Here is a 26,743-nt window from a genome sequence, read left to right on the forward strand (position 1 = left end):
TAATCCTATCAATACATGTAAATTATTGGTGTAAAATACAGTTTTTCATCTTTTCATGGTCACCAGATATGACCCTTTTGGACGTTAAGAGGCTTCGTAGTTACCGTGGAAACATTGTCATCTCCTGACAAAATTGATTCACCAGTGAAACCCATGGAGTTGGATCAATGACAGCGGATGGACACACTGGGGTTATGTTCAGTTAAAGATGTATTGTACTGTAAACATCACTTTTTGTTCAGTTTTCTCTGCTTTTGATATAACCCTCAACTTTAATCTGAGTTTGTACGAACATCTACATGATCAGTGAATTAAATACAAGAAAATACCTGATTTTGACTGAAAAATCAGGATAATATAAAAAATGGTGATAAATCGAAAAAATAAAAATAAATAAATAAACTGACATTCTTTTGACCCGCTCCAACAGGACCCAACCTGCAAGTAACTCGCTGATTCACACATCGTTAACTTACGGCGCAGAACGTACCACCATGTAATACCTGGACGGACCTGTCCATAGACCGGCTAAAGCAGTGGCGAACATACGTCCCGTGGGCCAAAACCAGCTCGCCAAAGGTTCTAATTTGTCCCACAGTATGAATTTGGAAAGTGCCAAAATTATACTAAAGTTATTAAGAGTCAAATGTATCATACTTGTTTTAGTTCAGATTCCACATTCAACCCAACTGTGATCTCAAGTAAAACTAGTGTTCAGAGAACGCAAACCTCCACCAAGCACCCCGAACGGTGTGCATGTGTGGATCGACTATTTCTGTTTAAATTCAACAGTTTCCAGGTTGTTCCATACAGCAGAAAAAGTTGAAGCTTGGTACCAGTCATGTGTATGTCCAATTAGATTAAATTCACATCAATATTTGCTGAGTTCTAATGAAAAATGTGTGGTAAATGGGATTTTCCATGTTAAATGTAAATGTCCACAGAGTCCACGTTCCACAGTAGATGTGGACAATTTTGTCCCAGATACAAGATATTGTTCTAAGCTACAGGTGGATCAAATTGGAGACTAATCGGAGTCGTTTTGAATTTTTTATGAATTTTCAAAAATTGCTCAATGATGAGAGATAGGAAAATTATAGATTTTGTGACCTTACTGTGACCTTGAACTTTGGCCTACTTGGCCCAAAATTTAATGGGTTGGTTCCAGGGCCTAGGCCTATCTGTGGGGAAGATTTAGTAAAGATGGTTGAAATAGTTTTCCCGTAAAGCTGCTAACAAACAAACAAACAAACAAACAAACAAACAAACAAACACAAACAAAAAACACACAAAGCAAAGTGATCACAATACCTCCTGGCAGAGGTAATAATAATAGCATAATAACCTATAAATAATGACTCCAAATTTAAATCAAAATTTCATTGTAAAAATTCAGTATCGGATTATTATTGGCAAAACTAATCCTTAAAAAAATCGGATAGGGAGCAAAAAAATCCAGATCGGGACATCACTACTACACACAACAGATACAATCTCAACCAACAAATTAGGAATGTAAATATAGAAGTACACAAAGTCAAGGTCTTGTGGAAAAAAAAGCAGTTTTGATTTTGGATAAAAGCAAACACCTTGTTAAACAGAAAGAAATTCTTTTGGGAACTGGCACAGTAGTAGCACTAGGTCTTTTATTTATTTATTTTTTTAACTCCTCAGTGGTCTAAGATGATCAGATCCCATTAAAAACCAGTCTGATGAACTGGTCAGTGGCGTCCACCATCCTTCATACGTGTGCAGAACCCCGGCAGTGAAACCCCACTTTAACAGAGCGTGACACTCCTGGACTTTAGGAAGGAGGAAAGTGGAGCGAGGTTTTTTTTTTTTTTCCTCCTGATTGGCCAGACCAGACCGGGGCTCTCAGCAGGCACTGGGCTGTTGATAATCCTTAATTAGAAAATAAATTCCAGAGGCAGGAAATTGTGGCGTCCTTTCCACACCTGCAGCAACTGGAGACGGGGGGGGGGGGGGGGGGGGGGGGGGGGGGGGGGGGGGGCTCAGCTGTTTTCGCTCACAAATCGCTCCATTTAGCTCTCGGTTGGAGAACAGGATGAGCGTGAAACGGCAGCATGCAGAGAAACGCTGATAGTGACAGGTTTCTGTTTTTGGCAAAGGATGATTATGTAGATTGACGTTTAGCAGCATTGTCAGGTTTTTTTCTTTTTTTTATTTCGTACAGCTGTGTTGGCAGCAGTCTTATTTATCTGACCGCATTGTTTTGTATCTCAGCAGCGGGTAGAGGTTGTTTACTTTACCACACTGGGGTCAGGTCTTTGTTAAGGGTGTAAGAAAACATCGGCTCAGCAATATATCGCGATATTTCATTTCACAATACTTTATTGATATTAAAAAAAGGGGTGAGAATCTTTTGCTATCTCACGATTTGATTTGATTCCGATTTTTGGGGCAACGATTTGATTCAAAATCGATTTTTGATTTAAAACAATTTGATTCATAATGATTTCGGCTTCAGTCTATAGGTGTGCAAAGGATCCTCATGGTCTACTCCAGTCTAGCCGCTAATTGCTAACCATAACCGCTAATCGCACGAACCCTAAACCTAACCCTAGGGTACATTTACACGGCAACACTAGGATCTAATTCCGCAAAGATTTCTCCTTTGCGTTATAAAATCATTCCGCGTTAAGACGAAGCCGCTATGATAACGATCTGCGTTAACATGAGTCCACGAGGACGGCTGAATATGCTGTAGTGGCCATGTCAGACCAGTAGCTGGCGATCTCCTAACTGTCTTCCTTCGATGGTATGTTAGGGATTGACTCAGGCATTGGCGAATATAAGAAATGCGTCTCTGCTGGTAAGAGTGTAGACCCAGTAAGTCTAACTTTTGGTGGAGAAGCGACAGCAAACTGAGCACAGTTAGCAGCACGTATGTTGTTCTGAAACCGGCCATTGTTGTTGTGGTTGTTCCTTCTTTTTCTGCAGCTTTATTGTGTCATAGAGGCTGGCAAACCAGCTTGGAGGCGCATTACCGCCACCAACTGGCCTGGAGTGGGTTAACTGGCGGTTCTTGGCTGCGTGCTCATGCGGTGACGTCATATTTTACCCCGGAACGCTCCGATTCGCGTTAACACGGAGCTGAAATGCGGAGCGTATCGATAACGTTCCACCCTGGACCCTGGTATCAAAAGTTTCCGGATTCAGGCACTCTAGGCACCGTTTCCATGTTAACAGAAGGCTAATCCGCGATGAAATCTTCCCGGAGTCGACTGAATCCTACGCCGTGTAAACGGCCCCCTAGCCTTTAATCACACTAGCTGCTTATCGCACTAAGCACTAATTGCGTTAGCCACTAATTGTGCTAACCCTAATCGCACTAGCTGCTAATCGCCAACTCAGAGACTGCTGGTGGATTTGTTCTATTTTTTAAAATCAATTTTGGGACATTTTAAATCGATTCTGAATCGTAGTAAATGAGAATCGCGATTTTTATATGAATCAATTTTTTTTTGGCACACCCCTAATTAAAAAGTACTATATTGATATTTTCAGGTATTTATTCAAATGCAGATATTGTGGAGGTTCATTTTTGTTTTTTTCTTTTTTGTTTACATTTTATTTATTATAATTTAACACACTTTTATTAAATAATGTTAGTTCCTTTGTTAGGATCGCACAAAAATGATGTTATGATGTTAATTCTGAACTAATAGAATATGAACATTTGAGCAGGATCTGAAACTGTAATGTCTGTAAAACAGAATTTCACTTTGAACACAGGAACATTTTGTGATATAACAGTAGATACTGTTGGAATCAAATAAAAATGTGTTTAGTATTTGTGTATATTTCTGGTGTAATTCAATTCTTCAAAGAAATAATCCTTTTGAAAAAGAAACAAACAAAAAAATTGCCTTTTTAACAGTATCATGATATATCGTGATATATCGTATCATGATACTAGTATTGTGATTTGAATCGTATCGCCAGATTCTTTTTATGCCTCTTGTTTTAAGTAATATCTCATTTTTATGTCATATTTATTCCATGGTTTTAGTTTTGTTACATCAGCATCATTTCATGTTTTTTTTTTTTTTTTGGTCTTTTTTAAACCGTCGTGTTAGTTTTATGTCACTTTCATCACTTTTTTTTGTTTCTTTTTTTTTAATATGGTTTTGGTTTTGTTACGTCTTTATGCTGTTTCTGTCTCATTTCTTCATCTTTTATGCCATTTTCATTTGGTCACATCTTATATGGAAAACCCCAAATAACTGCCTGGTTTGATCAGTTTTCACTCATCACCAAAAATCCAACTGTAAATAACATCCTGACATAAATAACATCTTTCATATTTACCATAATTGTCGATATCAAACACATCTCAGTCGTCTGAAAAGCTGATCGTGAGCCACATGAACTCCTCAGTCATTTCCTCTCTGTAATTTTCCTGTTTTTATTCTTGCAGCATAAAGAACGTGACACCCAAAGTGGGCGCCGAGGAGACCCACGACGCCATCCGACGAGCCTTTGACGTCTGGCAGAACGTGACGCCGCTGCGATTCGAGGCGGTGCCCTACAGCGAACTGGAGAGGACCAAGAAAGACGTGGACATCACCATCATCTTCGCCTCAGGTTTCCATGGCGACAGCTCGCCTTTCGACGGCGAGGGCGGTTTCTTGGCCCACGCCTACTTCCCAGGGCCGGGAATAGGAGGAGACACGCACTTTGACTCGGACGAGCCGTGGACGCTGGGAAACCCCAACCACGATGGTAAGCAACGATCTGTGTTTACGGAAGAACAGCTGGAAATGGGTTTGTGTCGTATCAGGTCACGAATGTAAACGGATTCTGCAGCTTTTCCATTACATCGCCTCTAAGTTTTTAACCTTAAAGAAACCTGATGGAAGACATGCAGTGTGTCTTCTACTGTTGTCCAACACTAAACAAGGTCCAGGTTTCAGTGTGTTTTAGCTTTTGCATGGTTGAAGAAGTGGCGCCGAAATCTCCTTCGACTCAAAGTCAGGCTTTACTTCTCTTACCGTCTTCCGTCTGTGCTGGTGAATGGATGATTGGTTGGTTGGTTTGTTGGTTAACTGGTTGCTTGGTTTGGTTGTTGAATTGTCTGTGGTTGGCTGGTTGGGGGCTGATTGTTTGGTTGATATGTTTGGTGTATTGGTTGGTAGGCAGTTGGATGGTTGGTGAGTGGATGGGTTGATTGGTTGGTTGGTTAAGAGGTTACTTGTGTGCGTTGTTGGATGGTGGTTGCTTGCTTGCTCAATTGTCTGGTTGGTCTGTTGGTTTGTGGGTTGACAGGTTACTTGAGTGGGTTATTGGATGGTGTGAGGTTGTCTGGTCGGTCGGTCAGTCGGTTGGTTAGTTGTTGGCTTTTTTAGTTGGTTTGGTTTATTGATTGGTAGGCAGTTGGATGGTTGGTTGTTTGGTTGGTGGATGGATGGGTTGGTTGGTTAACAGGTTACTTGTGTGCATTGTTGGATGGTGGTTGGTTTGGTTTGGTTGGTTTGTGGGTTGACAGGTTATTTGTGTGGGTTATTGAATGGTGTGTGGTTGGTTGGTTGGTTTGGTTGGTTGGTTGGTTGGTTTGTGGGTTGACAGATTACTTGTGTGGGTTATTGAATGGTGTGTGGTTGGTTGGTTGGTTTGGTTGGTTGGTTGGTTGGTTGGTTGGTTGGTTGGTTGGTTTGTGGGTTGACAGATTACTTGTGTGGGTTATTGAATGGTGTGTGGTTGGTTGGTTGGTTTGGTTTGGTTTATTGGTTGGTAGGCAGTTGGATGGTTGTTTCTTTGGGGGGTGGATGGGTTGGTTGGTTAACAGGTTACTTGTGTGCGTTGTTGGATGGTGGTTGCTTGCTTGGTTGATTGTCTGGTTGGTCAGTTGGTTGGTTGGTTTGTGGATTGACAGATTACTTGTGGGGGTTATTAAATGGTGTGTGGTTGGTTGGTTGGTTTGGTTTATTGGTTGGTAGGCAGTTGGATGGTTGGTTGTTTGTTTGGTGGGTGGATGGGTTGGTTGGTTAACAGGTTACTTGTGTGCGTTGTTGGATGGTGGTTGGTTGCTTGGTTGATTGTCTGGTTGGTCAGTTGGTTGGTTGGTTTGTGGGTTTGTTGGTTGACAGGTTACTTGTGTGGGTTATTGGATGGTGTGTGGTTGTCTGGTCGGTTGGTCGGTCGGTCGATCAGTTGTTAGCTTGTTTAGTTGGTTTGGTTTGTTGACAGCTGTTTGGATGTTTTTGTTTGTTTATAGAGACGTGTGCTATTTCATTCCAACCACAACATACAGACACTGTGCAACAACAGCAGTTAATAAATAATACGACTGGAGATAACTGTCAGGTTTAATTTGCATGTGCAACTCTCTAAAAGACAAAAACCAAACATCTCAGCTCGGCCTGTTTCCAGAAAAAAAAATACTTTTCTCAATTAATATTTACCTCATTTTGGTCGTTTTATGGAGCTGGACATAACATCATACTTACCCTGGGCTGATGAACATTCTTCAATATTGAGCTGTATTTTAAATGGTTTCATCAGAACTTTCAATCCAGTGTCCGAAATTGACTATTCAGCTCAAAAGGCCAAAGAGTGTCTGGTACATGAAAACAACCCCCAGCTAAGTGTACTTTTTAACAGCCTAAACAATAAACAGCTGTTTTCATTTCATATTTACCGACATTTTATGGAAATAAAGTTGTTTGGTCAATGCAGACTTAATGAATATTCCAGATTTTCAAGCTAAATTATTTTAATACATTTATAAATTCAGCCTGAATGCAACTGCACAACTTTTGAGGAACTTAAAAATGCATTTTAAGGTTCATTCTAATCTTGATAATAAACTTGACTCTCCTGGCATGGCTTGATTGTTTTCCATCATTAGTTACTTAGTTACATATAGATATCAGAACTCACCAAATGGAAACGTCTTAATGTGGATGTTTTATGTCAGCTTTAGCCAGAAAAATGTTGCCGCAACATGTTTATAATAGCAGTAATGGAGTGAAACATGAGGCAGAAGTGTGGATGTTGTGTATGATGGAACGTCACCCAGGTCGACCTCTGAACTCTGCCCTCAGAATGGAAATAAGAGAAAAAAATGCAGTAGAATGAATGAAGAAAAAAAGAATGACATGAATTGATAGAACAGCGAGGAAAATTACAGTGTTCAATGGCTGTTTGATAGAAAGAAAGAAAGATGGATGGATAGATATACTTTATTGATCCCTAACTGGGAAATTGTATTGCAGCAGCAGCAGCAGCAGCATGACAAACACCAAAAAAAAAAAAAATCCAAGAGCAAACACATTATACTTAATAAACAAGTGGTTCCGTGCACAATAAACCCCGCCCATCGCATGTGTTGTAGCTTATTTTGTCATCGATCCAGCTGATGTCATCATGTCTACGCATGTGCTGATGTCATATCAATTGCCTCTATATTTGTATTTGTATTTGTATTTATTTATTTAGCACAATAGAAACAGTGCAGAGAGGGAACGAAGCCCAAAGGGCTTGTACAGAGTTCCACTCCCAATCATCTACTATAAATAAAAAAATAGAATGTACAAACATAAGAAAACAATAATTAAACAACAAATAACTATATAGAAAACACTGAAAAAGTCAGGACAGGAGATGTTTTTTCAGTGAGTTTTTGAAAGATGTAAATGACAATATAGACTGTAGAGACATGTTTAGATTGTTCCACAATTTAGGACCTCTAAATAAAATATTAAATTGATGAGCAGATGTTCGACAGAAGGGTAAATGAAGATTGTCGCTATGTCTAGTTGAGTATAAATGTAAATCGGATGAAAACTAAAAAAAAAATTAAGAAAAGTGTCCGGAAGATCTTGCTTATTATTGATAAACTTCTGCACAAATAAACATGAGTGATAAACACTGAGTTCATGAATGGATAGTTTTGAATATTTCCTAAAAAATTGGTGCAGATGGTTCGTATCTACTAGACAGTGAGATTGTTCTCTATATGTGTCAAGTTTGAAGTAAATTGAAACAAAATTGATGTTTTTATAGTCATTTGAAATTTCGCCCATTGTAAGAAAATGGAAAAAAACTGATCTTAAAAATTTGTAAAAGATTTGAACTTTGACCTACTTTTCCCAAAATTTAATCACATCTCAATCACATAGAATTTTCGCCCATTATAAGTAAATGGGAAAAAAAAAGTTGTTAAAAATTAAAAAATAATTAGAACTTTGACCTACTTCTCCCATGATGTATTGACATCTATTCTGAGCCACTGTCAGTCTACAAACCAAATTTGGTATGAATTCAACCAATAGTTTTGCTGCTAAAGACATTTGAAATTTCGCCCCTTTGTAAAGAAACTGGGGGGGGGGGGGGGGGGGGGGGGGGGGGGGGGGGGGGGGACATAAAAAATTTGAACTTTGACCTACTTTTCCCAAAACATAATCAGATCTATTCTGGGTCACTGACAATCTATAAACCCAATTTGATATGAATTCAACCAATAGTTTTGCTTCTACAGTGTTAACAACCAAGCAAACCAAACCAAAAACAACACCCCTTGCCTTCCCTTGGGGGGGGGGGGGATTAGATGAATAAAGATGTATAAAAAGAACTGGTACAAACAGGATCAGACAGTAAGATGCAACAATAAACAGGTTCATATTTGTGCCCTGGAGCTCAGTGTTTTGCCTGTGATTTGGAAACGATAATGTTTTCTAGCGTCCTCCTCTGAATTATTCATTAAATCCAAGGGGTCGAGCGTTTCCTGTGGTTCAAGGACAAACTGAAGACGAGTCACGAACGGCAACGAAGTCATGACTCACAGATGACAAAGCAGGGGATGTCCTTAAAAAAACAACCAACGAGGACGACGAGATAAGCGAGAAAGTGTCTTTACAAGCGGGAAGGCGGCGGAGATAACCGACAGAGGACGGATAAGAGGGAATGGCAGAGTATCTGTAGACAAATATTGGAGGTTCAAGAGCTCCACGCAGAGGAAAAGACTGAGCAAGAAGCAAAAGACCACGTTTGAAGAGTGAAAAGGAGATGAGCGGGAGCAGTGGAGGACTCAGCGTCGGAAATAGAAGTGAGGAAGTTACTGTCGAAAACGGAATTTTAAGCAGGAGCCAAGGACCTCAGTTAATCTGCATGTATGTTATATGTCGCCCTGAGTAGTTACGTTTCTGTGAATATCTAAAAAAATATATACATAGTAGGGATGTAACGATTACCGGTATAACGATAAACCGCGGTAAAATTGCCAACAGCTGGTATTACTGTTTAACCCTTTCATGCATGAATTATGAGAACCTTTGTTGACATTTTTTTCCTGAGTGTTTTTATTCCTCTTTAGGCATGAAAAAACAATGCAATTAAATTTTTTTTAATAAACCCGTTTTTTTATGAAGGTAGATTTGTTTCTTTATTGCTTCAACAACAAAAAAAAATTAAATAAAAAAAAGTGAATGCAAAAAAAAAAAAATTACGATCCAGAAAATTGCATTTGAACAATTTTTTTCTCTGATTGAAGTGATTTTTTTTTTTTTTTTTTTTTTTTTTGATTTTTTACTTTTTTTTTTTTAAAGAAAATATTTTTTTGGTTAAAGCAATAAAGAAACAAATCTACCTTCATAATTTTTTGTGGAGTTCCAAAAAGGTCCACTCCACTGGACATCATGTGTTTAATTTTTGAACATCAGAAAGAGATATACAAAATCAAAACATTTTTACTGCAGCTAATCTGATGTTTTCTCACATTTTATCATATGCGCAGTTTTTATTAGCAAATGATTGACACTCAAACATGTAACTGCAGATCAGGTTTATCAAGAACAGCAAAGTTATAGTAATGGTATGAATGTCAGTGTATGAGATGGTGCAAAAGTGTCCACTGTGTTAACTCATATCGAACTAAAACAACAAAACCCATGAATATATGAGAGAACAGAAGTAGAATAGCTGTCCACTGTAGTGAGTGATATGCATGAAAGGGTTCAATTCTAATTATGGTAACTGTTTGATTACTGCACTTTTCCAGAGAAAACGCCAATGTAAAGATCTGCTTTTATGTCAAATGTTTGAGTAAAGTTTTAATTTATTACAATTTAAATTTTATATACCTAATATTTGGAACCAATATTCACTTTTGAAGTCTTTGAAAAGGTTCGTTAAGCATCTGTGTGTTATTTATGCAATGAATTATATACATTTTTCAAATTGGATTTTTTTGTGTGTGTGTGTGTGTGTGTGTGTGTGTTGTTTTCTGGCCTTTTGTGTTTTTTTAGTAGATTAAAGTGAAAAAATAATAGACAAATGAGATAGATGAAGTTGTGCTGAAAAAAAAGATACCAAACATGGGTATAGTAAACATTTATTTATATAGATTATAAAGGCAAAATCAAAAGGACTGAAAAACAGACAAAATAGACTCAGACCACTAAGGGTTAATACTTGAATGTTTCTGCCAAGAGAAAGTGCATTCTATCTATCTATCTATCTATCTATCTATCTATCTATCTATCTATCTATCTATCTATCTATCTATCTATCTATCTATCTATCTATCTATCTATCTATCTATCTATCTATCTATCTATCTGCATTCATGTCTGAATTTGTATTCATTCACAGATGATGTGAGGAAATACGTTAAAATACAAACTATTCCCATATTTATAATGAAGGATTCTTTACTGAGGAAAAAAAAAACTAAAGAAATAGAAGGAACATTATTATCAGCATCAATTATCAGCCCAAATATCAAATTAATATCAGATTCTATCTATCTATCTATCTATCTATCTATCTATCTATCTATCTATCTATCTATCTATCTATCTATCTATCTATCTATCTATCTATCTATCTATCTATCTATCTATCTATCTATCTATCTATCTATCTATCTATCTATCTATCTGTTTATTTATGTATGTATGTATTTATTTATTTATTTTTTCAAAATACAACTTGGTTAAATTCTATTCAGTGTGTGTATTAGTACTTTTTGAATATTTTGAGCACAATTTCAACAATACCATGATAATAATGATAACTGTGATCATTTTGGTCACAATAACCATGATATGACATTTTCATATCGTTACATCCCTAATACATAGAAATAATTTATATACCAGTTCACTTCGTTGTTTTGCGTAGAAGACGTCTATTTTAACTGCAGTAAGTTTCCAGATTCCCTGAAGGCAGCATGAACACCCCCTACTTCGAGTCGTCATTGGTTAGAGCCAGAGCCACAGAGAGTCACGCTTTGATGTGGTCATGTCGTGATCATGTGGTTCATGTAAACTTCAGTAGCTCCAAAACAAACCATGCACTGTCATGTTCTGTGGACAGACAGCAGCGAGTGCGTTATTACAGGTAGATATCAGAGTAAACCACACAAGTCTACTTCCAACCGCTGTTGCACTACTGTATGTATGTTTGTGTCAGTTATGCTGAAAAACAAACAAACCCTGAAACCCTTGACAGACCCTGATCACAGACTCACTGCTTCTTGACAGAGTTAGTCTTCTAACTTCTTAACTACAGTCAGTAGGTTTACCAAACGAACCCAGGACAAATACAACTACGTACAGGTAGGGCTGCCCGACAAAACGATTATGATATATATTGCGATGTAACTTTTCCATCATAGAAATATGAGACATGCTCGATAGAATTTCAATAGAATTCATTCATCCGTGTTTTGACAGATCTAAGAACAGCCGATCATAATTAAGTAGCACCGCAAAGAGCCAATCACACTAGAGCCTCGTCAAGTTAGGTTGAAGCACACACACTAATGTTTGGGCTGCAGAGGGAGGTAAGGACTGTTCCCCCGGAGAAAAGCTGAACCACAACTCAGGTGACCGGGTTACTGAAAAGTAGGGTGGGCCCGTTTGGGTTCTGATGTATAACAGAGGTGTGTGTGTGTGTGTGTGTGTGTGTGTGTGTGTGGGGGGGGGGGGGGGGGGGGGGGGGTCAAAGCATGTGGTTTCACTTTGTGTTTACGCCAGTTATCACACAGAGGTACGCATGGATCGACAGACTCTCTCTCTCTCTCTCTCTCTCTCTCTCTCTCTCTCTCACTCCCTCTCCCTCTTTTTCTCTGTCTCTTTCTCACTCTCCCTCTCTTCTTTTTCTCTCACCCACTCTCTCCCTCTCTCTCTTTCTCTCTCTCTTCTTTCTCTCTCTCTGTCGCTCTCTCTTCTTTCTCTCTCTCCCTCTCTCTTTCTCTCTCGCTCCCTCTCTCTCTCTCTCTCTCTCCTTTCTCTCTCTCTCATCTTTCTCTTTCTCTCTCTCTCTCTCTCATGTCTTCACAACTAACTTATGAGTAACAGAAAATTTAAGCTTGATGAAAAAATAGTGATGTGATTTTTACATCGCGATACATATCGATATCGTCTGATATGAAAAAACTTATAGTGATGTGATTGTTCTGTATCGCCCAGCCTATACTGACAGGCATCACATGTAAATTATGAAACTTTTATTTCAGTTTACTTCAAACTTGCCACATATATAGAGGTAATCGATATGATGACATCAGCACATGCATGGACATGATGACATCAGCAGGATCGATGACAAAATAAACTACAATACATGCGAGGGGCGGGGTTTGTTGTGCCTGGAACCACTTGTTTATTAAGTATAACATGTTTGCTCTTGGATTTTATTTGTTTTTTTGTTTATTTATTTATTTATTTTTATTTGTTATTGTTTATTTTAGGCATTGTTTATCTTTTTATTTGGCTATTTTTCATGTGTTACACTACTTTTATGACCAGAACAAATAGCTAAATCCATCTGTAATCTCCAAATTTGCATTTACACATCGTAAAGGTGTGTTTTTAACAAGTTATTTCACCTTTACTAGTTATTTCACTTGCGCCTCAGTGCACCAGTAGTTCCATGCCAGTGTTCCAGTACAGATGAGTCTGTATTCTACTAATATATGAGAATGTTTGGCCCATTTTCTGCACATTTTGATATGCAGCACATGTGGTATGAGGTCATCTGAAGGGCCTGAAAAGGTGATTAGAAGCAGGTTGGGCTTAAACGGACATTTCTATCACACACTCCTGAAGGCTGAGGCTTTTCAGATCGACTGCAGACGAACACTATGAACTCCAGGTAAACAGTCCATCCGTGCATCCGTAAAACTCGTACAGTATTTAAATGCACGCTGTCGTACGTCTGGGTGGATTTGCGTCCCGTGGCGTCAGGCCTCAGAGGACGTAGAAGCAGCTGTCGTCGAAGGCTATGATTCATTCCCTTCAACACACACAGACTTCAACCACTCAATGTAATATTTATACAGCCCTGCCGCGGCCCACACTTCTGTGAAAACATCCCATAATGCATGCACTTCTATTACGCACTCTCCAGCCGGCTTTCTTGCCAAATATGAACATGTAGTGGCTGAATCCTGACGGCGTGCTGTGGCGGCGGCGGCGGTGGGGGGTTGCTCTTATTCCTACATGACGACTCGTCCGACACTGACATGAATTTTTGAGGCGTGTTCTGTTTGGAGCTGCCGGCCTTTTCTGCTGAAATTTTTATTTCCACTTCCACGCCAGGAAACGCTTATATCAGGTACTTTGTATTCCTGCCAAATTGTTTTTCCTTGGCCCAACAGCCAAACCTCTGAGGCAGCGTGTGGATTTTGGCTGGATTCAGCTCCAGTAAAAACCCTCTAATATAATGTTGATACAAGGGTTATTGATACCCACTGTTCAGAGGAGCATTGATCAGCTCTCCTGCAGGAATATTCATACTCTTCCTCCTGTTCTGAGGCTGAAACGCAGTAAAAATCTGTGTTTTGTCACTTTACGGTGCTTTGAGGATGATTCAGTCGTGTACTAAAATCATAAACTGTCCCACTGAACTCTAAAAACATGGCCATAGTTTAGATTTTTCATCAAACAGTGCATGTTAAGGAAAAATTCTGTCAAACTAGTTGGTGATTTATTTATTTATTTATTTATTTATTTTCATATCACAAAGGCCTGTTTACACTATGGTTTCTTCTGTACAATCACTTCCCTTAATGTACCCACATGCATCACTTCCCTTAATGTGCAATAAGCCTTATAATGTGAATTATGTGCATTAAGTTATGCAATAATCTTATGCTCTTGCAATAACAATGCAATATTTATTTATCCAAACATAAATGCGCTATTTTTGTATAGACTTGAGTTCATACATATACATACTGTTACATACTATTGATATTTTTAACCTTTTAAGCACCAAAGTCGGAATTTTGCAACATAAATGAATGAAACAGACAGCTTTTTTTAATCTCGATATCAAAATGTAATATTTAAATCTGAATTTAATATTTTTAAAAATATAATTAATATTGTGTCTATTAATATTTTTGTCATTTTTTAAAATTTTTATTCTGTTTTAGCTCTATTCTTATTTTACTTTTGTAAACATTTTATTTTCTATTTTTTTAGCTTGTTTTTTAGTTTTTGTGATTTTATATTCACTGTTCTTTTTCTCTGAGGTGTGGGTTTTCGTATTAATATGATAATGATAATTTCATTGCACACACAATGACAATAAAGTCTATTCTATTCTATTCTATTCTATTCTATTCTATTCTATTCTATTCTATTCTTCTGTTTTACAGTAAAGCATGCAAGCTATTAGCCATATGCTAGGTCTTTTTTATTTTAGCTGTTTTTATTTGTACATTTATAGTAGGTTTTATTTAGGATGTATCAATTGGATGGAACTTTTAAATTTCATTGGACTTGTTACAATGACAGTAAAGCTATTCTGTTCTATTCTATTCTATTCATTTACAGTAAAGCAGGTTTGCTATTAGCCATATGCTAGCATGTTGGGGGGTTTAAGTGTTATAATTGGGGAAGGGGTCCTGTATTTGGCAACAAAACTGGATGTTATTTCAGTAAAAACTCATCTTAGACGTTGTTGCCATGTTTCTGGTGCATGTATTCAGTTAAACCTGTGCATGTCACATCCTTTTGGATCATCATTTCCACAAGATGCAGCAGATAAATTAAAAAAAAAGCCCAAAAATGTGACCACAGAAGTGCACTATGTAGATAAACTGATGTTAGTTTGGTTTAGGTGCAAATCCTTTTATAGTTCCATCCCATATGACTCATGTTTGTTTATTTATTTACCTTTATTTAATCAGGAGGTCCCATTGAGATTACAAAGCTGTTTTGGAAGGAAGACCTGGCAGAGGTAGCAGCCGTACGAAGTCAAAACGACAGAAAACACATACATGATACACAGTGAACAATAAAACAGAATAAGGTAATTTAACCTTTTTTTTTAATTTAACCAGGAAAAAAAAATCCCATTTTACAAAGGAGTCCTGGACAAGATGGGCAACAGCAAGTACAACACACAGTTATGGGATTACACAGTTCAAACACACACAACACACACATTCAGCAATAAAGAGTAAAAAATAACATTTACAAGCAGATTAAGAAAAACTAGTACAAGTTATGGAGTCGGCCTCAAGAACTCTCAGTTCGGACTTTAAAGCGCTCAAAGAAATTAACTCTGTTAGTTTCCAGTCTGTGTGGAGTTGAGTCCATACATACGGTGCAGAGTAAATAAAAGCCCTTTGACCAGTTCCACTTCTGTACAGGTGAACGGAAGCAACAGCAACATGTGATCATTTTTACGGAGAGAAGAATCTATCTATCTATCTATCTATCTATCTATCTATCTATCTATCTATCTATCTATCTATCTATCTATCTATCTATCTATCTATCTATCTATCTATCTGTCTATCTGTCTGTCTGTCTGTCTGTCTGTCTGTCTGTCTGTCTATCTGTCTGTCTGTCTGTCTGTCTGTCTGTCTGTCTGTCTGTCTGTCTGTCTATCTGTCTGTCTGTCTATCTATCTATCTATCTATCTATCTATCTATCTGTCTGTCTGTCTGTCTGTCTGTCTGTCTGTCTGTCTGTCTGTCTGTCTGTCTGTCTGTCTGTCTGTCTATCTATCTATATCCACCTTATAACTGCATAATTAGAATTACACACAATATTTTTGCACACTTACTATGCATGTTTCTTTAATTATCATATTTACCTCCGCCAAGGAGGTTATGTTTTTGCCAGGGTTTGTTTGTTTGTTTGTCTGTCCGTTAGTGTGCAACATAACTCAAAAAGTTATGGACAGATTTGGATGAAATTTTCAGGGTTTGTTGGAAATGGGATAAGGAAGAAATGATTAAATTTTGGTGGTGATCGGGGGTGGAGGGGCCCACGGGGGGGGGGGGGGTGCAGACCTCCGCCAAGGCTGATCAGTGCCCCCCCCCCACCCCCGATCACCACCAAAATTTAATCATTTCTTCCTTATCCCATTTCCAACAAACCCTGAAAATTTCATCCAAATCTGTCCATAACTTTTTGAGTTATGTTGCACACTAACGGACAGACAAACAGACACAGACAAATAAACAAACAAACAAACAAACAAACCCTGGCAAAAACATAACCTCCTTGGCGTGGGGGGGCCCACAGGGGGGGGAACTGATCAGCCTTGGCGGAGGTCTGCGCTCTCCGAGTGCTTTTCTAGTTATAATATATTTTCTAGTACATATTGTACAAATTGCTATAGAAGATTTTAAAATATATATATATATCAGAGCCATATATATGTTTGTATATTTAGAGCTTTACATACATTTAAATATTTTCTTTGTTCTGTTGTACTGATAATTCTTTCCTGCTACTTTTTTTATTAGACTTGAATTTATTTATTTATTTATTTCGAACATGCAAAGAAACAAAATAAAACCAAACCAAGCAAAATCAGACAAAAACAATAACATTTAAATGTACAGAATCTATCTTCAAATACATGCAAGTCTGAATTTTACTTGGTCGAAAAGGAGTAGGAAGAAGTCTAAACGTAGACTGGACAGATCTGAATGGAGCCACAGTTAGACCCAATACTGTCCCCCAGGGATTAAAAGGATTCTGATTCTGGTATACCAACAGCTGAGCCTTCTGGTGGACAGAGCAGGACATCCTACCTGAGAGTATAACTCACAGCGGTGAGTGGACGCTTTACAGTTGGTCATAAACCTCACAGAAGCATCATGGGAAATGGAGTCAACCGTCTGAAGACAGTGAGCAGAAACACTCGTATATAAAACATCTGCATAATCCAGTACTGATGAAAAAGTTGCAGCAACAAGACGCTTTTTTGCATATAATAATAATAATAATAATAATAATAATAATAATAATAATAATTATGGCCTCAAGAAAACAGTGACATCACTGTAAGCCCAGACTTTGTGTTCACTAAAATGCTTTAATTACAATGTACTTAAATGATTTCAGTTTTATTACATTACCATAAAATGTTCAGTATATTCTACTAATTTGTAGACAAAGTCAAAAACACGCAAAAGTTTAAGCTGAATGGATTTAAATCACTCAGTTTTAGTCATGACCACACCTTTTTATCTCCGCATTGCATTGTGGGTATTGAGATTTTTTCAGTAAACTCAACTATCCAGTCTTACAGTGATTCCTCCTTCACTGTGTTCATCACGTGCAACGCTACATCCTAAAATCTGTGCGATAAAAATCTGCGACGCCTGCTGATTATAGAACTTGTCTGTAAAATCTCTGCGACTTGTTTCCGGGGTTTGTAATCCGCCCACCAGCCGTCGCGTCGGTCTGTCTGTCTCCGGGTCGTCTTTGCTTCACTGTCGAGCAGCTGGGAATGATGGAATGTGGCTTTTTATCTGTTTTTATTCGGTTATAAAAGTCCGTTGTGCACCCGTTCACCGCGTGAGCTTCTTCCCGTGCCGTCGTATCTAATCCGCTACACTGTTGTCGAGGAGGATCAGCCGTCACGTTGACCGCTGCCGGCATCGCAGACATGTTATTGTTGTTATTGTTGTTGTTTTGGCCGATGACGTGGCTGATGCACGCTGCAGGATTAACCCCTGTGTGCGAGGAGATAAACACTTCCATGCATGCCTTTAACTACCGGCATCACAGAGTCACATATGCATCTGCAGCGTTTGGCCTGCACCTGCTCCTGCTCTGCACAGGAGGCATTCGAGGACAGGGGATTATTAAAACTTACATTCAGTAGCATCGTCAGTTTTAGCTCACGCAGCAGAATGAAGCGCCGATCAGGATTAGCTAATGGCATTTTAAAGAGACTTAGATGTACAGGCCACAGCAGCTGCACTCCAGTGTGTCTGCAGGTTTGGGTTCAACATTCAAACACTGCAAAAAATCTGAATCTTACCAAGTGTATTTGTCTCATTTCTAGTCCAAATATCTCATTACGCTTAAAATAAGACAGAGTCACCTAAAGAGGAACTTTTCAGTGAGATATAAGAACTGATTTTTAGACAATAGATCTGGAAAGTCTTATTTCAAGAAATCTTACCAAAATAATTTCACTTGTTCCAATGGCAGATTTTTTTGCTTAATTCAAGATTTTTTTTTTTTTTTGCTAAATTCAAGATTTTTTTTGCTTAAGTCAAGACTTTTTTTTTTTTTGCTTAATTCAAGATTTTTTTTTTTTTTTTTTTGCTTAATTCCATTTTTTTTCTTAATTCAAGATAATTTTTTTTTCATAATTCAAGATTTTTTTGGCTTAAGTCAAGATGTTTTTGCTTAATTCAAGATTTTTTTTTTGCTTAAAAAAAGATCTTAAAAAAAAAAAAGGAAATTTTATGGTTATTCACAGTTACAGTTTTTTCATGTTATTTTACATTTGATGTATAAAATCACAGTCTATTTTTGTCATTTCATTGGTATTTTCCTGTATCTTAAAAATACAGGAAAAATCTGTAAAATAAACAGTAAAAATTCTGTTAAATTACAGATTTTTTTTACAGTGTACATATACACGTTACGTAAAAGAACTAATAAAACAAATATAATAGTCAAAGGTAGCATAGTGATATTTACGACAAATTTGCAGTGAGTAATATGCAAAAAAACCATTCCAAATAACACCTAACACGGTGTTTCATGCTATAAATGAGCTTATTTATTTAAGTGGGGAAGTCACTGATCAGGAAAGACACATTTGGGGATGCATTTGGATGCCCTTTGTAAACACATACTTCATAAATCAGGTCAGATGTTAATGCAGCGTCAGTGGACTTACTTCATTAGCTATAATCCTGCAGAGAATTCACTCATGACTGTGTTAATGATTGTACAGTGATAGCCGTTAGCATTGTTTCAGGTGGATAACACCACAGTTGAGTCATTCAGTGATTCCCTGGAGGGAAACCATGGAGTCATGGTCCTGGTGCTTCTACAACTGTCCTACATTCTGAAGAAAATAATTATATTCAAGTGTAAAGTAAAGACATTTGAACAGTTCATATATAGTACTACCCCACTGGCAAAGACGCTCTGGGGCCGGATATATACTGCTCCTCGAAAGCATCTTTTTATGTAAGGAAATGCACTGTCTGCAGTTTGGATAATCCAACAGAAACACACTGTAAAAAAAAAAAAAAAAAAAAAAAAAAACATTAAAAAACGGCAATATTCCAGCAGCAGGGGTGCCGAAAAAATACTGTAAAATAACAGAAAATAACCATCTCATAAAAATACGGTAATCTTCCATAATTAAAATACAGGGTTTTTTTGCCCTAACTTTACATGAGATTTTGCATATTCTTTTGGACTTTTTAATGTTTAATAAAGAATATTTACATGTATTAAAACAATCAAATTACCTATAAATATATATATATAAATAATTTTCAATGAGACTCAGTTGTACAATCCACTGATAAAAACTGTATTTGGACAGTTTATCAGTGCTTATACATGTTCTACATTCACAAAAATACATTTATTCAACATTTTTGTTGTGAAACCTCCTGTAATTACAAAAGATATTTGTCAATTAACAAACAAGTCTGGTTAAACTTACAGAACAAATACTTCTTTTACAGTTAATTGTCAGTAATTTTATCTCGTTTTTTTTTTTTTTTTTTTACAGTATTAAACTTTAACAGTTTAATCTCATACATAGAAAAGAAATATTAATGAAATTATACATCTGCAAATGTAATTTAATTGTATTTTTCTGTGAAAAAAGAAAAAAATTATTTTAAAAAAGTATAATTTTTTGGTTATTCACAGTTAAAGTTTTTTCATGTTATTTTACATTTGACATGTAAAATCACAGTCTATTTTTGTCATTTCATTGATATTTTCCTGTATCTTAAAAATACAGGAAAAATCTGTAAAATAAACAGTGAAAATTCTGTTAAATTACAGATTTTTTTTTTTTTTTTTTTTACAGTGTGTAGTACTACCTCACTGGCAAAGATGCTCTGGGGCCAGATATGTATTGCTCCTCAAAAGCATCTTTTTATTTAAAGAAATGCAATGTCTGCAGTTTGGGTAATCCAGTACAAATACATGTACATGTTACGTAAAAGAACTAATAAAACAAATATAATGGTCAAAGGTTCCTGATATTTGTGATGACTTTGCAGTGACAGTGAAGAAAACATGGAAAAGCTGCTGCCGTTTGTTTTTGAGCAACACTGTACATTAAATTTAATTAAATCTAAAACATGATATTTCAAGATAAATATTTCACATTCAAGTTAGTTTTTCTAAGTCAGATATAGGGAACGATATGAAAATTTCATATCAAGGTTATTGTGACTAAAGTTATCACGGTTATCATTATTATAGTATTGTTGAAATTGTGTTTAAAATGTTCAAAAAATACTAATACACACACTGAAATAATTTAACCAAGTTGTATTTTGAAAAAACAAAACAAAAAACAAAATAAAAAACAACCAAATAAAATAATTGGTACAATGTACCTTCTGTTGCAGAAACATTCAGATATTAACCCTTAGTGGTCTGAGCCTATTTTGTCTGTTTTTCAGTCCTTTTGATTTGGCCTTTATATACTATATAAACAAATGTTTCCTACACCCATGTTTGGGATCTTTTTTCCAGCACAACTTCATCTATATCATCTGTCTATTATTTTTTCACTTTAACTGACTATAAAAACATAAAAGGGCAAAAAACACAAAAATATATAAAGTCCGATTTGAAAAATGTCTATAATTTATTGCATAAATAACACACAGATGCTTAACGAACCTTTTCAGAGACTTTAAAAGTGAATATTGGTTCCAAATATTAGATACAGAAAATCAAAATTGTAATAAATTAAAACTGTACTCAAATATTCGACATAAAAGCAGATCTTTACATAGGCGTTTTCTCTGGAAAAGTGCGGTAATCAAACACGGTTATCATGATAATTAGAATTTAAACGATAATACTAACCGTCTGCAATTTTACCGCAGTTTATTTTACCGGTAATTGTTACATCCCTAGTTAGATATTTGTTTTTGGCTGTGCAGGTCGACTCCAGGTACATTTTTATCTTAATTTTTGTCTCGGTGTGAGTGTGTCTGAAGAACACCAAGTGGCTTCCCTTTTTTTGGATCAAACTTTCTAAACTTTTTGCTGTTATGAAACATAATTTTAGATGTTCATAGCATAATACAATGTACATCACTGTGATAAAAAGTGAAAAATATAATCATGAGTCTATGTATTCCTGTAGATATGGATTTGACCCCAGTGATAAGGTGCTATTCTGGAAAAATTTGAAAGCATACCTTAAAAGAGCTTGAATTTGACCTTGAAAAATGTGTATGAACCCTGAGAAAAGGAAAAATAACATAGTTTTATTTGCCATTTGTACACATTCAGTTACATAGGAATTATTATGCAGAGGTCTGTTAGAGTGCAAGTATAAAAGATCAAAATATTCAATCAAAATAAAAATGAAATGTGAAAAAACGGAGAACTGACTGCGTTCGAAGGATTGTAAGGAAAGAAAAAAACTGGAACCATAGATCACAATTGTGTTTTCATCCCATCTCAACGTGCCACAACCACTTTGGAAAAAGAAACAAATTTGCCGAAGCGTCAGAAGGCGTTTTCTTTGACAGTTTTCCATTTCTGCTGCACAGAAAAGGCCAATAAGCCGGCGCTCATGTGAGCTTTATCACAAGGTCATCGTTGTGGGCTGAGGCCGCTGTGTTTTCTTTGTGAGAAATCAAAGCGACGCACGCAGGAATAGATAAGACAGATTCCATTTTGACTCGCCCGTCATACTGAGGCTGATTGGATTTTATAAAAACAGCTCAGAATCAGAGGGGAAAAAAAAAAAAGTTTTGCCGCTGCATGCGACGTCTGAACACAAACAGCCAGCCTCACCCGAGGGTGACTTATAAGGCCTGGTATGCCTTCAAGGACCTCCGGCCTGTGGTAGTATCAGTGAAAAGTATGTAACGTAACACAACATGCCAACTAGACCTACACACAGGAAATGAGAGATTCCAGGGCTTTATTATTTCCATCACAGTCGACCCGAAAATGAACCAAAGAGGTTGGAAAAACACCATCAGCTGGGGTGGAATTCAAGTCTCCAGGTAGTGGGATTACATAAGGCGGAGCTGGGGTAGGGGGTGATTGGCTGGGGGATGGGCTCGGCATTGATCAGCTGATTGACTGACGGTCGTAGCTCAGTGGAGTAGAAAGCCGGCGCTCTGAGGCGTCGATTGACAGAACGGTTTTTCATTGACGTGTGATTCATTTCATTTTGTTTATTTCGAGCATTTACGGAATACATGCAAATTCAAAATTCCAAAAAAGTCGTTCATCTATACTCAAAAAGGAATGGGAAGAAGAAAACGTATTTAACCCCACCCCCATTCTCATCATCAAATAACTGAACATAATATCGTTTTAAATCCTCACTCCTGTCCTTTGACTTCAAGCCCGAACAATGAACAAAATAGGCCGAAACCAAACTAGAATGAACTCATTTGACAGTATTTACACTGTAGAACCAAAATGTGTGTGAAAAATAGAAACAAAGTTCATTCCTGGTGGTGTTACCATGGTAACAGTTAACCGTCAACGTACATGATAATAATTCCATACCAACAAAGGTAAAAACAAAAAAAACTACAATAGCACAAGTGGTAAAGAACAGCAATAATTACAGACCAATTAGGGATGCACCGTTACCATTTTTTTCCAAACCGAGTACAAGTACTTACATTTGAGTACTTGCCGATACTGAGTACCAATACAAGTACTTAATAATCCCATTCCAGTTGTTAGTTCCTTGTGTAAATGTGCTTTATTGTCGTTGTCATTAGTCTGACTGGAACAAAGTGCTGCTACTGACATTTAATGTGTTGGAATGAGCGTTTGTCAATTAATCCACCAGGGGGCGCCGCTCTGAATTAACCATACTGGATAAATACCACGAAGAAGAGTAAAGTTTTTAGAGAAGAAGAAGAAGAAAGTCAGTAACAACAAACATGGAGACAACAGAGGAAACACTAATGTGGTACTAATATTGCAGCGTTTTTGCTAGTAAGGTTTTGCCGCGACGTGCATTGTGGGAAACGAAGGCTCGTGCAGCCACCCAGCAGCGGCAGCTGCTAAAGACATGACACGGAAATGCTGCCGCATTTTCGCATCTCCGTTTCCTACAATGCATGTCGCGACAAAATTCCGAAGATGCCCGTGTTCCCTTCCCCTGAACTAAAATGAGTTTGACACCTCTGCCGTAGACCGTAGTGTTATTTACTGAACTATCTGACCACTTATACTGTACTTCGGGGCACAAATTTATGCCTCCCAAGGTAAGGAATTACTTTTAAATAACAGTAACAAGTAATCTGTAATGGATTACAGTTTGGAAGTAACTTACATAACACTGTTGTTAACCATGCAGCCTCCGGCGAGTTAGGAAACATGAAAGAGCAAATCGGAGATAAGAAAAGAGAAAATAGGAGCTGTTAACACCGGTTGTGGAGTAGAAAAGCATATGGTGTCCTTGCAGGTTTATTTTTAGGCTGCTACTCCAACTGAGTGATAAAAAGACGCCAGAGGACTGATTTTTCACTTTACTCTCTTTTTATATCATCTGTAAAAAATATTAATGAGTGCAAAAGCAGCTCTACTCATCCCTTAATCGACGGTAAACAAAAGCAAGGTCTATTTGTAGGTTTATTTTGTTGATTTATTTCCTGCTGGTTGTGCATTTTTGCAGCAGACGGTCATATATTTAAGAGCCAGCGCCACAGTTGATCTTTTCCCCAGACTGACCTCTCCTAATGTATCAGAGAATATTTTACCAAATGGTAGAAAGGATGTCTCTGTGTGTTGTCATTTGGACAAAATGTGGGAAGTCTGGAGTCTAGAGTCCATCTGTCTGTCTGTCTGGGTGGATTTCCTATCAGGTATTATTTAACCCATAAAGACCCAGTGCTACTTTTGTCAGTTCCCAAATGATGATTTTTTTTTCTATCTTTTTAACTTTTTTTGTGTGATTTATCACCATTTATTGTAATATCATCCTCTCTATGTTGCATTTTTTCAATGAAAATCAGGTATTTTTCTACATTTAATTTACTAATCATGTGCTTTAATCATCGTGCTGAGATTACATTTGAGGATTATTATATCAAAAATAGAGAAAATTGAAGAAAAAATGACTTTATCGGTAAAGTATATCATTGACTGAACATAAACCAAGCATCTCCATCCACTATTATTGATCAAACTCCATGTGTTTTACTGGTGAATTGATTGGTTATTTTATTTATTTGATTTGATTTTTATTCATTTTATTTTATTTTATTTTATTTTTTGTTTATTTTGTTTAGATTTTGTCTTATATGATTCATGTTATTTATAATTTAGCTGATTTATTATACATTTTGTTGATTACTTTGGCTGTTGTTGATCATTTTGTTTAGTTACTTTTATTCCTTTTTACTTCATTTTAGTCCTTTTTTGCTTATTTTTTCACTTTATTCATTATTTTATAATTTTTTATTCATTTTTTGTTTTATTTATTATTTAAAATAGCTTACACACACGCGCACGCACACACACACACACACACACACACACACACACATATATATATATATATATATAAAGTGTCTTCATCCATTGTGTTTTAACACAAGAAATATCACAAGAAAAAAGCAATCAAATAACTATAAAAAACAGTAGTGAAAAGTTGCAATTGCACTTTGAATTTAATCCAAAATTCTTGAACAAATTATCTTTAATCCTGATCTTTTACCGTTAAAATCAGAATGGAAACATTGACTACTGGAAGGATCGGTGCCTTTGTAATGCCTTCTTTTTAAATAACAAAACGTAGGGTGTCATCTGCATACAGTAAAAACATCCAAATGACGTCTGACCTTGCTGTCAAACGTAAAAGTTCTCACCGAAAAAATGTTCAGAAAGTTGTCTTCATGCTCTCCAAGTTGCTCCTTCATCATTTTTGCAGGTTCGGTGGAGATGAATCTGAACGTCTCCCATGTCCTTCCATCTCTATCTTTGTCCTTCGATTTTCCTACCCCACAGCTAACTCCATCTATCTCCCACAGAAAATAAATGAGCAGATTCAGATGTTTCTTTTGTACCCCAGAGGCAGATCTTTATCTTCTTCTTGGCAACGGAATGTTTTGCAAGTCTTGGGGACGTCCGGCGTGACCAGGTTTTTTGGGGGGGGGTTTGGAAGTGTATTGATGTTTGGGTTACCGTCGGTAGAAGTTTGTGGGAGGACAGCGGCGTACAGGAAGCTACACTTCACTGAACAAACCCACCAGGATGCATGCAGTTTGTCAGTTCACATTAGTGTATGCTACTATCCAGGACAATAAAAGACGTCAGGGTGTAGATCTGCTGGGTGGAACACAATCCAGTTAAGTGTACAGTAAAATACACTGCACTCACGTAAATATGTTCAAGAGGCAGCGGTAGATCGTGGAGTTTATTTTGCCCCAGGACTTGCCTTTCAGGATAGATACAGGCTGTCATGGTTTGTTTAGGGTGGAACTGAAGATGCTGTACAAGGCCTGTAATATCCAGGGATCTAAGAAATGGAGGTCAACAGAAAGACTCAGTAATGATAGTTTATAACTGAAAAAAAGCAGATGGACGGCGCATGTATGGAACTAAACTTCTAACTTACAGCAAGAAATATCAAAAGAAAAACACTTGCACTGGTGGATACAATATCAATGTTAAAAATGACAATAACCAGTACTGGTACCTGTTATTTTCTGGATTTAATGTTTGTTTGTTGGAAATATGTCAGAGTAAATCATCACTATATATTGAAAAATAGATTAATTTAACTGTCTTTCAGCCTTTCATTCCATTATCTTTCAATGAGTATGAATTTATCCATGCAAGAAAATAGACAAACTTAACTATAACACAGTAGATTCATATCTGCCAACAACTTCAATCCCAATATCAGCAAATATTGCACTATAATAGTATATATTAGATAATATATATACCAATCAGTAGGTATAGCGGCTACTACTATATCTGGCAGTTTTATAAATGCATAGTTGGAGTAAATTAGCAAAATTGCAACACAGTGTCTGCCTTATGCTGCTAATTATTAACATCACAATTAATCCAATGTGACACACTGGGCCAGATATAGTGCACATTTATAAGTAGATTTATTGTTGGGATGTCAAACTCTTCTTTTTTTTTTTTTTTTTTTTTTTACATATTCCACATACAGCCCAGTGTGATCTCCAGTGGGTTGGACCAGTAAAATAATAACATAATAACCTATAAATAATGACAACTCCAAGTTTTTCTCCATTTTAATGCAATAAAAAACCATAAAATTATGAAAATAT

At 36.8% G+C, this 26,743-nt stretch overlaps 1 protein-coding gene across 2 annotated transcripts in view; it reads left to right on the forward strand.

Annotated features, from left to right (window-relative positions):
* The window catches only part of mmp16a (matrix metallopeptidase 16a (membrane-inserted)), a 141,144-nt gene that overhangs the window by 51,317 nt on the left and 63,084 nt on the right, over positions 1-26,743 (forward strand). For both annotated transcript variants that reach the window (XM_030123403.1, XM_030123404.1), the window contains one exon: positions 4,442-4,746. In XM_030123403.1, the coding sequence (XP_029979263.1) occupies positions 4,442-4,746 (305 nt within the window). The remainder of the gene's footprint in view (positions 1-4,441; positions 4,747-26,743) is intronic.

The sequence above is a fragment of the Sphaeramia orbicularis genome, chromosome 20 (assembly GCF_902148855.1).
Source record: "Sphaeramia orbicularis chromosome 20, fSphaOr1.1, whole genome shotgun sequence".
Classification (NCBI taxonomy): Eukaryota; Metazoa; Chordata; class Actinopteri; order Kurtiformes; family Apogonidae; genus Sphaeramia; species Sphaeramia orbicularis.